Below are 16,382 nucleotides of genomic sequence, written 5' to 3'. Positions count from 1 at the left end.
GCTCCTTCCGTGCTTTGCTGTTGTAGACACTGCGGCAAACACAGGGGTACGTGGACCCTTCTGAATTTGTGTTTTTACGTTTTTTGGCTAAATACCCAGGAGTGCAATTACTGGATCCTAGGGCAGCTCTACTTGCAACTACTACTTTTAACTTCTTGAGGAACCTCCACAGTTTTCCACAGTGGCTGCGCCAGTTTACAGTCCCACCAACAGTACGTGAGGATGCTGTTTTTTGGCCACGACCTCGCCAACACCTGTTGTTTCCTGTGTTATTGGTTTTAGCTGTTCTCACAGATGTGGTGGAGGCTGACTTGCGTCTCCTGATGATGAGTGCTGTTGAGCATCGTTCAGGTGTCTTGGCCATCTGGGTGTCTTCTTGCGAGAAATGTCTGTTCATGTCCTCTTTTTTTTTTTTTTTTTTTAAGATTTTATTTATTCATGAGAGATACAGAGAGAGAGAGAGAGAGACAGGCAGAGGGAGAAGCAGGCTCCATGCAGGGAGCCCCATGTGGGACTCAATCCCGGGTCTCCAGTGTCACGCCCTGGGCCAAAGGCGGCGCTAAACCCCTGAGCCCCCCGGGTTGCCCATGTCTTCCATTTTTAATTGGATGGTTTTGGGGGGTATTGAGTTGTAGCAGTTCTTTATATATTTTGGAGACTGACCCTTTATCAGATCTGTCACTTGCAAATCATCTCCATTCAATAAGTTGGTCTTTTATGTTTTGTTGATTGCTTCCTTTGCTGCCCAGAAGTATTTTATTGTCGTGTAGTTCCAATAGTTTATTTTTGCTTTCATTTCACCTAAGATGGAATTTTTAAAAGGGGAAAGAGGCTTTTTTGAAATACAAACTGCTAGGAAGGGGTGTTATGCGCAGACTCTAGCACCTCTGATAGGAAGCCCCTGTGTCGGGATCCCTGGGTGGCGCAGCAGTTTGGTGCCTGCCTTTGGCCCAGGGCGCGATCCTGGAGACCCGGGATCGAATCCCACATCCGGCTCCTGGTGCATGGAGCCTGCTTCTCCCTCTGCCTGTGTCTCTGCGCCTCTCTCTCTCTCTCTCTCTCTCTCTGTGACTATCATAAATAAATAAAAATTAAAAAAAAAAAAAACTTTAGAAAAAAAGGAAGCCCCTGTGTCCCAAAGAGTCCACCTTGGAGAAAACTTGGATTCTTTCTCGACGACGTCTTTATAATGTAAATTTTCTACCCCACCCTCTCCTGGACCTCAGAGCCCTTCTTTGAAATACAAACTTAAAGAAGTTTCTCGGTGGAAAGGAAGGGAGGGTGGAAGGGAGGAAATCAGGCCTATAATGTCCTCTCCACAAATATTATTAAAAATAAAAGCTGTAAGATTTTTGCTTGTGTCTGTCCCTGTGTTTGTGTCCATCTGTCATCCATCATCTATCTACTGAAACCAGCCTGTAAACGAGCCCTATCTAGTTGGTTTGAAGGTGAGCACCTGTGGGATTGGGCATCCTTAAAACTCTTAGAAACTAACCCAGTTGTTTTTTGGGTTCACACAATCTGAAAAAATACTTAGTATTGAAGCTAATTTAAGGTTGTTGACTTAAAATAGACATGTTTTTGACATTACTAGCGTTAGAATTAAAATTTTTATCCTGCTTGAGTTTAGAGTCAACTAAGTTGATGTTATCTCTGTTACAAAATGTTTTAAAAAAATAATCATAGCTTGGGAGGATGATTGACTTTGCTGTCTCTTGAACTCTTTATGGGTAACTTAAGTTTGTTAAGACCAAGTACGTGGAATAGATGTAAATAACAACAAAAAAAAAAATTTAGGGAAATTTTTAAGATAGGTTTCCCAGATCTTTTTGGTAATCTTGAAACTCTGAAGATTTGCTAAGTTTAAGTGACGGATTATGTTGAATTCATTGAATATCTAGGTCATTTCCAAATAAGGCAAAATGAGAAACATTAATTACTAAACATGTTTAACTACTTTTGGTTTCCTTATTACAGAGAAACTAAAAATCAATTTGGGTCCATTAGTTAAACATGTTTTGCACTTTATTAAAAACTGGGAATAAACTCATGTTCCTAGAAATTATAAAATGCATCCATAACTTTGCCAATGCAAAATTTGCTGGTGTATGAGGCAATTCACAATTGCTTACAACTTCATTTACCCTAGAAATTACATTTTCTAAGGGTGAGGAATTCTAATTAATATATGGTATTAAATGTACTAGAAATAAGGTAAGCAACTCTGCAAGGAAAGTAAGATAGATGTTTTTGATAAGAAAAAGTATGAGACATAAAAAAAATACATTTTTTTTGAGGGAAAACAATTTTGTCCTAAAGTGAGGCTAATTATTTGAAGAGGGAAAACTTAGGACAAAATATGAATATAAAAAGTTGTATAAGGTTCATAGTAAAGGAGCCTTTGGATAGGAATTGTATTTGTGGCCAGTACTGACCGAGATTAAATTTATTTAAGAATGAATTTTATCAAAAGTACACTGTGCGATATTAGAATCTTTTTTCTCTGTGTTAAAAGGAAAACATTTTCTTAGGTTATTGTTTTGGTTTTTGTAAGAGTTTAAAACAAAGTTTTCCTTTACCTTTCATGTAATCTGCCTGGAAAAACAAAGATTCTACGTTTTGTCTCTGTTGGGTTTTTGATTATCAAAAAAAACCTGAGCCACCTGGTTCACAACTGTAAACCATCTGGACTTGCTTTTGGAATCTTTTATACTTTGGTTAAATGGCTAAGTATGGTTTCAAAATTATCCGTGAGCCTACCAGGTCACATGTTCAAACCTTTTGATACTGTTTTAGAAACTTGCCAAAATCAAGGTCTGAAATGAAATCTTTTATTATTTTTTAAGATTTTATTTGTTCATAGAGACCCAGAGATAGAGACACAGGCAGAGGGAGAAGCAGGCTCCATGCCCGGAGCCCGACGTGGGACTCGATCCCAGGACCCCGGGCTCACGCCCTGGGCCGAAGGCGGATGCTCAGCCCCTGAGCCCTCCCCGGGGATCCCCTGACATGTAGACTTCGGCTCCGATGCTTTCACAGAAGCTTCCTGCAGGTGTTTCGTCTTCAGTGAGACCCTTGAAGGAAGGAACCCTGAGTCCAGGTTTCTTCTGATGACCTTGATCATAAAACTGAACTGGGTAAGAATTTCTGGAACTAGTAGAAAAACTAGACTCAAGCAGAACAAGAATCAAGAACATGGGACTGAATGAAGAGGATTATAATTTCTATGACATTCCTGTTGGAACCACTAATGATTTTGAGGATTTTTTTTTTCGGATTTAAGGAAAAGGTTTTCTTTTATGCTATGACTTAGAGCAATTTGATAAAATATATGTTTGGGGAAAAATTGGAATATTTGTCTTTTTCTCTCTATCTGATCTTTCCAGAATTCCTAAATGCTCAGCCGGGATCCTTACGTTTTCATAATGATTTTTTGTGTGCGTGAATTCAGGACCAGTCTGTCCTCCCCGTAGCAGGCCACCGCCGGGAACACTGTCCCGCCAGAGTCTTCACTGGGACGTCCCGTCCTGTAGGGGAGGGCGACCCGCAGAGACCCGACAGCTTTAAGGCTGACTTGGTGGAACAGCCCGGGAGCTCGTTCGCAGCCTCCGGCTCCGGCTCCCGTGCTCGGTGAATCGTGGCGGCCGGGAGAGGGGCTGACCCCGAACTATCGGGGAAGCCCCGTGGCCACTGTGTGGCTCGCTGCTGGCCTCGCTCAGGAAATCCCTTACAAAACCCGCAGTTGGAAAGGGCCGCCGGACCGGTCGTCATTGCCGCTGTCCTCAGGTGAGTGACCGGACCAGGTGAACTGAAGCTGGGTTTATTTCGCAAGCACATTGGTCTGAATCAGGCTGATAGGTTTAAGCTATTTTTGGCAAAACTAAGGGTGATTGTAGAAAAAGGTCTCACTAACGCGACTGTGGATGTTGGGTTCTAACAGAGCTCGTTAGGACCTGGGTCAGGCCCGGGGATCGCGCTCCTCCTGGTGCCTGGTGCAGCCGTCCACGTGGGTGTCTCGCGTTTTCTCTCCTTTGGCCTCGGAATCCTCTGAGAACTAAAAGTGGCCTTTTTCCTGAACCCTGGCCACGCGATCGTCGGAGAAACCGCGGCAGCCGCTCCAGGGCGGTGGCCGGAGCCGCATCTGTCCCTGCCGCCACCCGGACCCCTGGGCCGGCTGCCCTCCGCGTCACTCACCCGTTTAGAATTTGACCCAGTCCTTAGCCATCGGTGCCCGTTTATGCCCCAGGAATGCCTCTCATTATCTGATTGTTGGAACCGTGGGCAGCTCCGAGCGGCTCTCCCGTCACTGTGTCCCCGAGGAGTTTACCTGAATCGACGAGTGTCCGACCGAGAGCTCCAGCGAGGACCGCCCCGCCGGGTCGGTGGTTCTCTGCAACTTCCAGGGGAGCGTCAGTGAGGGGACTGCAGGGGCCAGGGCGGGCCACCCCCGGGGTCCCACTTGGGCGTATTGGTTATTTCAAATAAAGTCATTTAAGAGACAGACTTCACAGCAGGGCGCTCTGCCCCCCCACCCCCCCCCCAGCAGGAACCGAACCTCCCACGTGAGGACGAGCCTTCCTGTACCCCTGGGTGGAGCCTCGGCGTCAGAGGCAGGACGTGTAGACTAAGGACGTGTAGACAACCCTGTGACTTGTAACTAATTCACTGCCTCGTCCGGATTCTGTGGAGAATTCCTTACTAATCGAAGCTCCCAAAGTTTTCTTTGTCCTGCTAATTCCTTAGAGATTCACACTGTTTATAAAGTATAGAAACTGCCTGCCGTGGTCATTTCTCCGGGCGCCAACGGCATTACTAGGCCTCTCCGGGTGGTTTCTTTTTTCCTCCTGTTAATCTGTTTAATTCTTAGACCAGCTAGAAGAACCTTGATGGGTAGAATAAAAATTGAATTCCTCCCCCAGAAATGCTAGGAATTTTGAGAGGCAGACGATGGCCACACGCGCTGGATCACTTCCTCCTGCCCTGGGGAGGTCCCCCACCGAATCTGCTTAGGGTACATATTGTGCCGACTTTTATAAATTGATTTAGGCCAACAGTGCGTGCAAATTGTCGTTAGAAATGAAAATTGTACATATTTGATAGAATTTCAGTTATGTCACTATTCCGTTTGCAGATACTTGGCTTTATCCATGAAACACTATATTTATAAAATTTGAATTACACAAGACTAAGAGTCTAGTACAAATTTAGCATATTACACAAATCTCTACAAACACATCGAACACGTTTTATGTAGAAATGTAAATATTTATTTAAAAGTAGATACAAAAAAGAATAATCGCTTGAAATCGTAAAAAATAGTAAAGTTCCTTCTAAACTGATAATATTTTCTCTACAATTTGCTTTATTGAGATATATTCTCTTCTTTACATCCTAGGTAGCAGGAATCTAGCAACAGAAAGTAGTCGGCTGCGCTACGTTCAAGGTAATGAGAAATACAGAGGTGAGACCTTCAATCTTTTGTTTTCCTCAATGTGTATTGATCCAAGCACAGCATTTAGGGCCGAAACCCTGAGAAGCCCGTGGAGTAAACTGCTTAGCACGGAGCAGGGTTCGGTACGCCTGCGTTCCCAGAATTGATTAAATGAACGAAACCAACAGAAAAACAAAAACCCCAACGTCTTGTAATTGTTGAGGACTGTAATTGCAGTTTTTGCCAAAGATCAGAATACCTTCTACCTTCCCTGTTTTACCAGAGTGATTAGTGATGACTTAGTACAGTCACTTTGTTTAGAATTTGGTATGAGCAGATCTTATTTTCTTCTCTAGAAATTATTAGGCTGTGTTGGCGCCACAGCTGAGCCTTCTTCGGTGCCAGAGCCCTCCTGTGCTGTGTGCAGCTCCTGGCAGTGGTACTTCACTTTCAGCGGTTTACCTGGGTACCAGACCAAGTGAATGCGGCAGGGGATGATTTCCTAGAAAATAAGGGTCCCAGATATTAGGGTCCACCAAGACGTCCGGCGAACGCAGTTGTGTACCGCAGGGGTGCTGACGGTCCTGAGCCCGTCTCGGCCCCCACCCTGTCGGTGTCCATGAAACGAGCTCCCTTGGGAACATGTCCAGGCCCTGGGGGAACCGTGTGCCCTGCCCCGAATGCCTGAGGCTTGTTTTGATCTTCCCTACAGTCGATCTAGTAAAGACCCCCCCAACCCTGCACAGGTGGTGCCAGGAGGTCTGTGAGGTGTCCGCCCCCTGACCTCAGGGCAGTGGCCTCCACGCACCCTCTTGTTCCATAAAATCTGTGGACTAACAGCCGGGACCGAGCCGCGTGGTGCCCCTGCCAACCCCCCTTGTCAAGAAGTTACCCTAAATAAAACCCCGTGACAATGGTGTGGAGCTGCCGCTTCGTTTCCTGGCCCCAAGGCGCGCTCCGCGTGGACCACACTTCCCGCCCCTCCGCCACCTCCTACCTACATAGGGTTTTGTTGTACCTGTGTCGAGAATTCGTGGAGTAGAACCGTGTAATCAAAATCAATTGCATCCTCATTCGTTTTCTAGGGAAGGAAAAAGGGAGTGAGTGCAATGAACCGGGTGCGTTCCTGCTTAGCTGCGGGCCCTGCCTCGGCTCTCCTGGGGTAGCCCGCGGCTCCCTGAAGTCATGGCCTCCTACTGCTTTGTCACCGGGTTCGGGGACAACCTAGTTGTCCAGCACTTCCGCTCTCCAGTCGGTGTGGTTCCTGGTGGAGGCGGGGCCCCGTGCGGATACGGAGAATCCTCCGACAACCTTGGGAATCTAGACTGTGCACCTCCCCTGACCGGGCGGCCAGCGCTTCCAAAGGCCACCGTGGACCAAGTTCTGTGCTACGCGCTTTCCACGTGTTGTTGCGTGATCTCTGTCTTAGGGGAGTGCAGATCATGAGCCGAGCGTTACAGGTTCCAGGTTGCAGCTGGTAAGTGAAAAATGGACTTAAACCAGATTTACTGACTTTACCACCCGCGTTCTTTATGCACTGCCTCTAGAACCAGTACGCTGGAGGTTTCTAGGCGGCCAGGCTACTTCCACATATTTGTACAGTTTAAAAATTGGTTTTGGGGGGTCCCTGGGGGCTCCGCGATTTACTGCCTGCCTCCGGGACCAGGGCGTGATCCTGGGGTCCCAGGATCGGGTCCCACATCGGGCTCCCCGCACAGAGCCTGCTTCTCCCTCTGCCTCTCTCTCTGTGTCTCTCATGAATAAATAAAATCTTTTTTAAAAATGTTGATTTTACTTATAAACTTGAAGGTTTTTTTTCTTTTTTTCCCCAGGACAATGCCTTCTTATTCTGTTTTTGAAAATAGCATTTCTGGAGGAAAATCATAGCAGTCTCTAGATTTTAGACAAAAAAAAGAGGAAACCCTGAAACAAATAATGGATTTCCAACTCCGTTTGAGGACTACTTTGCTAAAAAACACAGCGTTACATGTTTTTTTTAATATTACAATGTTTGTAAACCCTGTACCATTTAATTAAGACCTTCCTCAGTAACATTATTAAGCCTTTACATTTTTGTTTTTATAGAGTCTTCCTTCTCTGGGAGGAAGCACCGTCCACCAAACCAGGGAGCAGGAGGGGACACTGCACATCCTGGCCTGGCAAATTATTCCAGGGTTGGGCCACCCCCGCCAGGGCACACTCTGCCAAGAGGTAGTTCTTTTTTTTTTTTTTTTAAGATTTTATTTATTTATTCATGAGAGACACACAGAGAGAAGGAGGCAGAGATATACAGGAAGAGGGAGGAGAAGCAGGCTCCATGCAGGGAGCCCGATGCAGGACTCGATCCCAGGACCCCAGGATCACGACCTGAGTCAAAGGCAGACGCTCAACCACTGAGCCCCCCAGGCGCCCCTGAGGTAGTTCTTTTTTTTTTTTTTTTTTTTTTTTTTTTATGATAGTCACAGAGAGAGAGAGAGAGAGGCAGAGACACAGGCAGAGGGAGAAGCAGGCTCCATGCACCGGGAGCCTGATGTGGGATTCGATCCCGGGTCTCCAGGATCGCGCCCTGGACCAAAGGCAGGCGCCAAACCGCTGCACCACCCAGGGATCCCAGTTCTTTTTAATATTATTCAGAAATGATCTCTTTGGCTTTGGTTCAAATGATCACAAATGCCAAATCCTTATCCTCCAAATTGATGATTTACTTTTACATTTTCCAGTAACTAAGCGTTTTAATCTTCCTAGAGACAGACTGCACGATCCCCACAGAACCAGCGTGGTTTGAGCCGAGGGGAAGTGGGCCTAATTATTAATCTACGCTACCTGAAGGAGGCCTCCTGGGCGATTATATGGGGCAGGTAGGGAGGCTTCTAGGACGCAGCCTTGGCCATCAGGGCCGTCCCGCCAGGCTAAGGCCTCGGGCCGCAGCTGGTGCTGCAGGATACTGAGGGGTGCTGACGACACCTGGTTTGGACTCCTAAGTGTTGGAACAAGGCTCACTTGTACCTTTTCTCAGTTCAAATTAAGGGCCAAGGGTGTGTGGAAAGTCCGCAACTGGTTTTGTTTCTCTTTAGCCAGCAGTACCTCCCTTGCCCTTGGTACAGTCCCCGTGGCATTAAGAATGACACCTGTTCCTCCGTCTAAAATGACGGGTCAGGTGGGTCTGTCTGTATGTCTGCATCGTCGTCTTATTACCCCAGTCTGCCCTCAGGCCTTGTTCCCTTGGAGCTGTGAGTCTGTACGCCTGCCCGTCCCTGCACCACGGCATCAAAAGGGGACTTTAACCCTGAGTGTAAAGACAGGGACTCCCACTCAAAAAGTTTTCAGAAAAACCATAATCTCTATACTTCCCTGAGCCACCTTGGGCCACAGAGCGCCTCTGGGCACTTCCTGGGCCGTGCTGCCTTGGCTCTATCGGCCCTGCCATCCTGCATCTAGTCTTCGAGAAGAGTAGATTGATCTGATCTTAGGGACTCTGTAAAGCATACTTCCTTGTTTTGCTTGTCGCCAGGTTACTGCTTTTGCTGACAGATCATGGGAACCCTTTGTGGCTACAGAAGAGCAGAATCTGAAAATCTATGTGGACATGTGCATACTTTTCTTTAAGGAAACTAAATGTGTATCAACTTTGAAACCAAATTTACCGATTGCTCTAGTGGTTTAGATTTCTGTTAATTTCAAGGACTTTAGTAGGGCAGCCCCGGTGGCGCACCGGTTTAGCGCCGCCTGCAGCCCAGGGTGTGATCCTGGAGACCCTGGATCGAGTCCCACATCAGGCTCTCTGCATGGGGCCTGCTTCTCCCTCTGCCTGTGACTCTGCCTCTCTCTCTCTCTGTGTGTCTCTATGAATAAATAAAAAATATTTTTAAAAAAAAGGACTTTAGTAAATTTGTTAATCTTCATTTAATAGGCCCTAAGAGATGAAGCTGCATATTCAGTTACTACTTATCTAAAACCCAAACCTCACAGGGTAAAAAAAAAAAAAAAAAGGCTAAAGCTGTTACTAAGTGACCATTCTCCCTCTGCATTTTTGTTTTCTTAACTCTACAATTACTTGTATCCCAATTTTCCCATTTGTAGGTTGGATGAGTGACATTCATGGACAGACGAGAGGCACTGCAAGGCAGAAATAAAGTTGAATATTTGGGCCATACTACATCCAGGTGGTTGTTAGTTTGGTAACAGGTCACATACAACTGCAAATGAAAAGAAAGTATGGACATTAAGGGGTCCGAAGGAGGGGGAAGAAGGCACAGTAGGAGGATTCCAAGCTCATCTCATTCCCTAGACACACTGAACCAACAACTGCATATATTACAACTAACTCTGAAAGTAACTTGAGAAATTGGCAAAGCTCTTCCACAGCTGGTTGTAGAGAGAAGGTCACATCACAAAAGCTAGGAGAGGTGGAGACACGACGGGGCACCAGACCCCTGACAGGACCAGCACAAATGGGATGGATATCACAAGCACACAAGAGTGAGAGGATCGCACCCCATACCAGACCCCCGTGGCCCTGGGGATCCACTCTGGAAAGTAGAGTCCACATAATATTGAGCTATGAGATCAGTGGGGCTAAGCTGTGGGAGAGACAGAGAGCCACAGGAAACGAAGCCTTTCAAGAGCAGGACACTAAATAATAAGGCCCAAGACAGCACAGAAGGAGCACTTTGCAAAAAACCTGGGGTATACGTGAAGGAGACTTACTGACTAATCTTAGGACGTGTGCCAAAGGAACAGGGAGCTACAGGCGATTGCTCCAGGAACAAAGGTAGTGGTGGGTGCCATCTTCTTGCCCTCCCTAGCCTGGATTACCAGATGCTTACGGGAGCCAGTTCCAGTGCTTTGCACCTACCTTGCTAGGAGCGTGTGCCCACCCTGGAGTTCCCTTGCAGACCCACCACACCCAGCAGGCAGCGCTGATAAGGACTGGTGCCCCTCCTGAACAACGCCTGCCCTGGGGAGAGGAGACAGAGATAACCCTACAAACTTGCATGCAGCTCTTGGGGCTGGCCTCTTAGCTGGCTGTGCAAGGATAAGGCCCCGTAGTCTGGTGTATCCACAGCTTCTGCAGTGGTTAACTGCATCCAGCCACACTGAGGGCCAGCGCTGCCCACCAGTGATCCCACAGCCGCGGTAGACCCGAACCTCCACAGTATGGAGAGTGAACGCTGCCCAGGGTGCGTGCAACGGTGAAACGGGTCACTGCGCCAGGGGGCTGAGGTCCAGCCCCAACCAGTGGCATGCCCACAGCAATCACAGTTTACCAAGAACAGGGGGGTGATGCAGCAAACACAGGTAGGAAGACTGTGCTACAGGACACCACAGACGGTTTCTATACAGGCCACTAATTTTAAGACCAGAAGACTTAGACAAAATGAGGAGACAGAGAAATATATCCCAAATGTAAAATTAGACAAAAACCACAGAAAGAGATCAAAGTAACGGCCATAAAGAAACTCACTGTACTTGAAAAAAGCAGATGAACTCAGCAAGAACTTCAACAAAATGATAGAAAATAAAAAAAAAAACAGAGATGAAGAATGCAATACCTGAAAATGAAAATACACTAAAGGGAAACAGACTAGAGGACGTAGAAGAACCGCTCAGTGACTTGGAAGACAGGGTAATAGGAAGCACCCAAGCTGAAAAGTAAAAAGAAAAAAATAAGACTTAAGGGACCTCTGTGACCTCACCAGGCATAATAACATTAGCATTATTGGGATCCCCATAAGTAGAAGAGAGGGGAAAGGGGGCAGAAAACTTATGAAAATAGCTGAAAACCTCCCTAATCTGAGGAAACAGTCATCCAAGTCCAGAAATCACAGAGAGCCCCAAACAAGATGAAGAATGTCCACACCAAGACAGAATAATTACAATGAAAAAGTAATGATAAAGAGAATTTTTAAAACAGCAAGAGAAAACAAATGGACCCAAGGAAAACCCAATCAGGCTGTCAGCTAATATTTAGCAGAAACTTTACAGACCAGAAGATAATATACAGCGATGTGCTGAAATGAAAAAAAGCCTACAACCAAGAACACCTGACAAGGTCATCATTCAGAATTGAAAGACAGAGAAGTAAGTTTTCCAGACAAACAAAAAGTAAAGATTTCATTACCACTAACCAGCCTTACAAAAAATGTTAAGGGGACTTCTTTAAGTGGAAAGAAACGGCTGTTAACTAGAGGAAAATGATGAAAGGATAATTTCACTGGTAAAAACAAATAGTAAAGGTAGTAGATTAGTCACTAATAAAGTCAGTATGTAAGTTAAAACACAAAAGTAGTGAATTCAATTTTATCTACAAAAGTTAGTTGAGAGATTAAATATACGCAAACTAAAAATATGTAAAATAAGTAAACATTTAGTGCTTTTACAACGTGTTCAAACTTAGGTGACCATCAACTTAATACAAGACTGCTATACACACAGGATGTTATACACAAATACCATGGTAACCACAAATCAAAAACCTTTAATAGATGCACAAAGTGTAAAGAGAAAGCAATTCAGGAAGCACACTAAAGAAAGCCAGTAAGCCGCAGGAGAGGAGAGCAAGAAAAGAAAAGGAACCCAGAGGAGTACAAAAATAACCAGAAAAAAAATTAAAATAGCAGTAAGTATATGCCTATCAATAATTACTTTAGAGCATTTGTATTAAGGCTCTGGTCAAAGACAGAGGTGACTGAATGGATTTAAAAAACACACAAACACAAGACCCATCTATATTCTACCCACAAGAGACTCGCTTCACACCTCAAGACACAGGAGACTAAAAGACACTGCATGCAAAGCGAAGTAACAAAAAAGCCAAGGCAGCAATACTTAGACAAAATAGACTAAACAAAGACTGGCAAGAGACGAAGGTGGGTGTTACCTGTGATAAATCCATTCCACAAGCACATATAACATAAACATCTACGCTACTCATAGAGGAGCACATAGGTACACGAAGCAATTCCCACTTACATCAATGAATGTATTGTTCAGACAGAAAATCAGTAAGGATTTTGAACATCACATTAGACTAGATGGACTTAAATTTATCGAGGCTTGTTTTGCAGCCTAAAATGTGGTTTATCTTGGAGAATGTTTCATGTGCACTTGAAAAAATGTATATTCTCTGTTTGGATGGAATATTCTGTGTATACAGAACAGACAAAGCTCAGTTTTTGGAAGGAAATAAAGATTAGACAGAAATGAGATACAAACAAAGGAAATAGATCAATGAAGTCATGACCTGGTTCTTTGAAAAGATAAAATTCATAAACCTTTAGCCAGACTCATTAGTAAGGAGAGAAGACTCAAATACAATTAGAAGAGGAGGGGCCCTGGGTGGCTCAGCGGTTGAGCATCTACCTTCAGCCCACGGCGTGATCCTGGGGTCCTGGGACCAAGGCCCACATCAGGCTCCCCGCATGGAGCCTGCTTCTCCCTCTGCCTGTGTCTCTGACTATCTCTCTGTGTCTCTGCATCTCTCATGTATAAATAAATCTTTAAAAAAAATGAAAGAGAAGAAACAAGTGACACCACAGAAATACAAAGGTTTATAAGAATACTTTAAGTATTAAATGCCAACAAATTGGGCAATGTAAAAGAAATGCACAAATTTCTAGCAAAATATAAAACTGAATCCAAAAGAAAAGTAGAAGAGACTGATTACTAGTAACAAAATTGAATCAGTTAAAAAAAAAAAAAATCTCCCCACAAACTAAAGTCCATGACCAGAAGGCTTCACAGGTAAATTCTACCAAACACTTAAGGAAGAATATAAATTCTTCTCAAACTTCTACAAAAAAGGTGGGGGGGGGGGGGTGAGGAAAACTAGCAAGTTCATCTGCATCCAGAATTCTCCTGATGCCAAAACCAAAGACACTACAAGAAAAGAACATTATAAGCCACTATTCCTGGTGAATACAGATGTAGGAAATCCTCAACAAAACATTAGTAAACTGAATTCAACAATGCATTGAAAGGATCATTCATCCCAATCAAGGGGGATTTATTCCAGGGATGCAGGGGTGATTCAATATTTGCAAATAAATCAGGAAGGATATTTAGCAAATTCAGCATCTGCTCGTTATAAAAACTCAACAAAGTAGGCTTAGAGTGTACATATCAACATACTAAGGAGCACACAGGAAAAAACCACAGCTAGCATCATACTGAATGTTGAAAAACTGAAAAGTTTTTCTTTAAGATCAGGAACAAGACAAGAATATGCAGTCTCACTACTTTTATTCAGCATAAAGTCACATTAAGTCCCTGCAGCAATCAGACAAGAAAAAAGAAGAAAAGACATCCAACCTGGTAAGGAGGAAGTAAAACTTATGATATTCTCAGATGACATGATACTATGTAAAGACTCTTAAAAAAACTCTTAGAACTTATAAATGACTTCAGTAAATTTGCAGGATACAAAATTAATATACAGAAATCCGTTGCATTTGTCTACACTAATTAGCAGAAAGCAGAATTAAAATAATTCCATTGATGATTGCACTAAAAGAATAAAGTATCTAGGAATTGATTTAAACAAGGAGGTTGGGGGCGCCTCAGTGTCTCAGATGGTTAAGCTTCTGCTGTTGGCTCAAGTCATGATCTCTAGGTCCTGGGATCGAGCCCCATGTTGGGCTCCCAGTTCAGTTAGTTAGGAGTTTGCATCTGCCTCTGCCTCTCCCCCTGCTTGTGCTCTCTCAAATGAATTTAAAAAAAAAAAAGGCTAAAGATGTATATCTGAAATCTACAAGACATTGATGAAAGAAGTTGAAGGCGACACAAATGTAAAGGTGTACCATCCTCATGAATATTGAAAGAATGAGCATCATTAAAATGTCCCTACTACCCAAAGCAATCTACAAATTCAGTGCAATCCCTATCAAATACCAATAGTATTTTTCACAGAAGTAGAACAAATCATCTTAAATTTTGTTTGGAACCACAACAGACCCCAAATAGCCAAAGCAGGATAAAGGGGCCACAGAGAGAATGGTGGGAGAGATGCAGACACAGCAACTGTGGGGACCCCGGCCCAAGGTGCAAAGAGCAGTGAGGAGGGACTGCCCTGGGCCATGGAAAATAGCACAACCACAGTTTCAAAGGGCAACTAGAATTTGGAGAACCTAGTCCTTGAGTGTCTTCCAAGCAACGGAACCCATGGAACATTATCTCGGGCTGGAGAGGTTGGTCAGGGTCATCCATGCAGCCCCTCCACCTTGATGGTGCAGACGGAGGTACAGTCCCGCACCGTAGGCAACTGCACCATTCCAATCCCAGCTACCCATGGGTTAAAAACCAACTAGCGTATAAAGGAAACCGCCCTGGAGGAGCTGCAGGAATGCTCTCGAGAGTCAGAGGGGCTGGCCTCCGGCCACACACCGATGTTTACGTTCCCTCCTTCCACTTTCTCCCAGGTATGGGAACCCTGGCCAGCTGCCTGCTTCAGTGAGCCCAGGGCCCCTAACCACACCAGCCCCAGCTGTCCCCCCCGCCCCTGGAACAGGCTCTCTTCAACAGTCTGAGCTCTAGGCATCCCACCAAAGTCGCCCCTGGAGAACACACAGCAGGACACCCCAGGACGGCACTCACTACATCTCCAGCCATATCACCAAGGTGACAGGTGTAAAACACCCTAAAACATGCCAGGCCTGCACCTGCTTTAGCTCTAGATGACTTACCAGGGCATCCCTTGCATGGGACAACCTCTGTAAAAAGCCCTGAGGCTACTCCAGCCCATGCCCACTTCAGCTCCAGCCATCCCACGAGGACCAAGTGCCTCATGGCCCCTAGCCCATGCCAGCCATAGTTCTAGCTGGCCAGCCAGTTACCAGGTACCTGGTACCAGGTACCAGTTACAAGTTTAGGAGAAGTAGCTGTTCTATTTCACAGAAGGAAACACAGAAAGTCAAGCAAAATGGGAAGACAGAGGAATATATTCCAAATGAAAGAACAAAAAGTCAGAAAAAGAACAAAATGAAATGGAGATAATCATTCTATCTGATAAAGAGTTCATAAAGATAAAGAGTTCATCATAAAGATGCTTACCAGACTGGAGAAGAGTAGATCAACCTAGATCTTCAACAAATAGAAAATATAAAAATAGAACCAATCATAGTTAAAGAATTCAATAAATGAAATGAAAAATACACTAGAGAGAATCAATATTAGCTTGGCAGATGCAGAATGGGCTGTAATCTGGAAGCCACAGGAATGGAAAGCAACCAAGCAAAACAGCAAAAAGAAAAAAAATGTAAATAAAATCAGGATGGTTAAGGGATCTCTAGGATAACAAGTATACCAACAATAGCATTATAGGGATTCCAGAAAAAGAGAGAAAAAGGAGAAAACTTATTTGAAGAAATAACAGGTGAAGACTTTACTAATCTGGGAAAGGAAATGGACAGACCCAAACAGGATGAACCCAAGGAGGTACACCAAAACAAATGATTAAAATGTCTAAGATTAAAGATAGATAAAAGCAGCAGGAGAAAAGGAACTAGTTATGTGCAAAGGGAAAAATGTGCAGGCCAGAAGGGAGTCATGATATAGTCAAAGTTCTGGGGGAAAAAAATACCTACAACCAAGAATACCCTATCTGGCAATATCATCATTCAGAATTAAAGGAGAAATAAATAGTTTTCCAAGCAAAAGCTAAAGGAGTTTACCACCACTAAACTGGCCTTACAAGGAAAAGAAATGTTAAAGAGACTTACTTAAGTGGAAAAGAAAAAGTCATAAGTGTAAAAGAAAGAGAGAGAAGGAGGAAGAAAGAAGGAAAAAAGGAAGGAGAAAGGAATATAGAAAGAAAGAAAACGGAAAGAAAAAGATCCTACATAGTAGAAAAACAAGAAAGGAAATGTTTCATGATCAAAAGCAAACTTACAATAAAGTTAGTAGACCAATCACTTGTAACACTAGTATGAAGGTTAAAAGACAAAAGTAGTAAAAT

At 44.3% G+C, this 16,382-nt stretch overlaps 2 protein-coding genes across 4 annotated transcripts in view; one reads left to right on the top strand and one right to left on the bottom strand.

The window, feature by feature from the left end:
• The window catches only part of GFM1 (G elongation factor mitochondrial 1), a 53,557-nt gene extending 47,631 nt beyond the window's left edge, over window positions 1-5,926 (top strand). Inside the window, exons 18-19 of one of the 3 annotated variants that reach the window (XR_013360786.1) lie at window positions 2,847-3,137; window positions 3,452-5,926. Coding sequence is in view for 1 of the 3 variants with exons in the window: in XM_077864553.1 (XP_077720679.1) it covers window positions 2,847-3,008 (162 nt within the window). In the remaining 2 variants the exon portion in view is untranslated. Of the gene's footprint in view, window positions 1-2,846 lie in introns of all 3 variants that reach the window. The other 2 variants (XR_013360785.1, XM_077864553.1) reach the window with 2 other exon arrangements.
• The window catches only part of RARRES1 (retinoic acid receptor responder 1), a 35,315-nt gene continuing 24,177 nt past the window's right edge, over window positions 5,245-16,382 (bottom strand). Inside the window, exons 5-6 of the mRNA XM_077864555.1 lie at window positions 6,450-6,512; window positions 5,245-5,933 (exon numbers count right to left, since the gene is read on the bottom strand). Coding sequence (XP_077720681.1) covers window positions 5,784-5,933; window positions 6,450-6,512 — 213 coding nt within the window. The 3' untranslated portion in view covers window positions 5,245-5,783. The remainder of the gene's footprint in view (window positions 5,934-6,449; window positions 6,513-16,382) is intronic.

The sequence above is a fragment of the Canis aureus genome, chromosome 22, assembly GCF_053574225.1.
Source record: "Canis aureus isolate CA01 chromosome 22, VMU_Caureus_v.1.0, whole genome shotgun sequence".
In the NCBI taxonomy this organism is placed as follows: domain Eukaryota; kingdom Metazoa; phylum Chordata; class Mammalia; order Carnivora; family Canidae; genus Canis; species Canis aureus.
The sequence above is the reverse complement of the archived record's forward strand: the minus strand, read 5'-3'. Positions and strand labels throughout refer to the sequence as shown.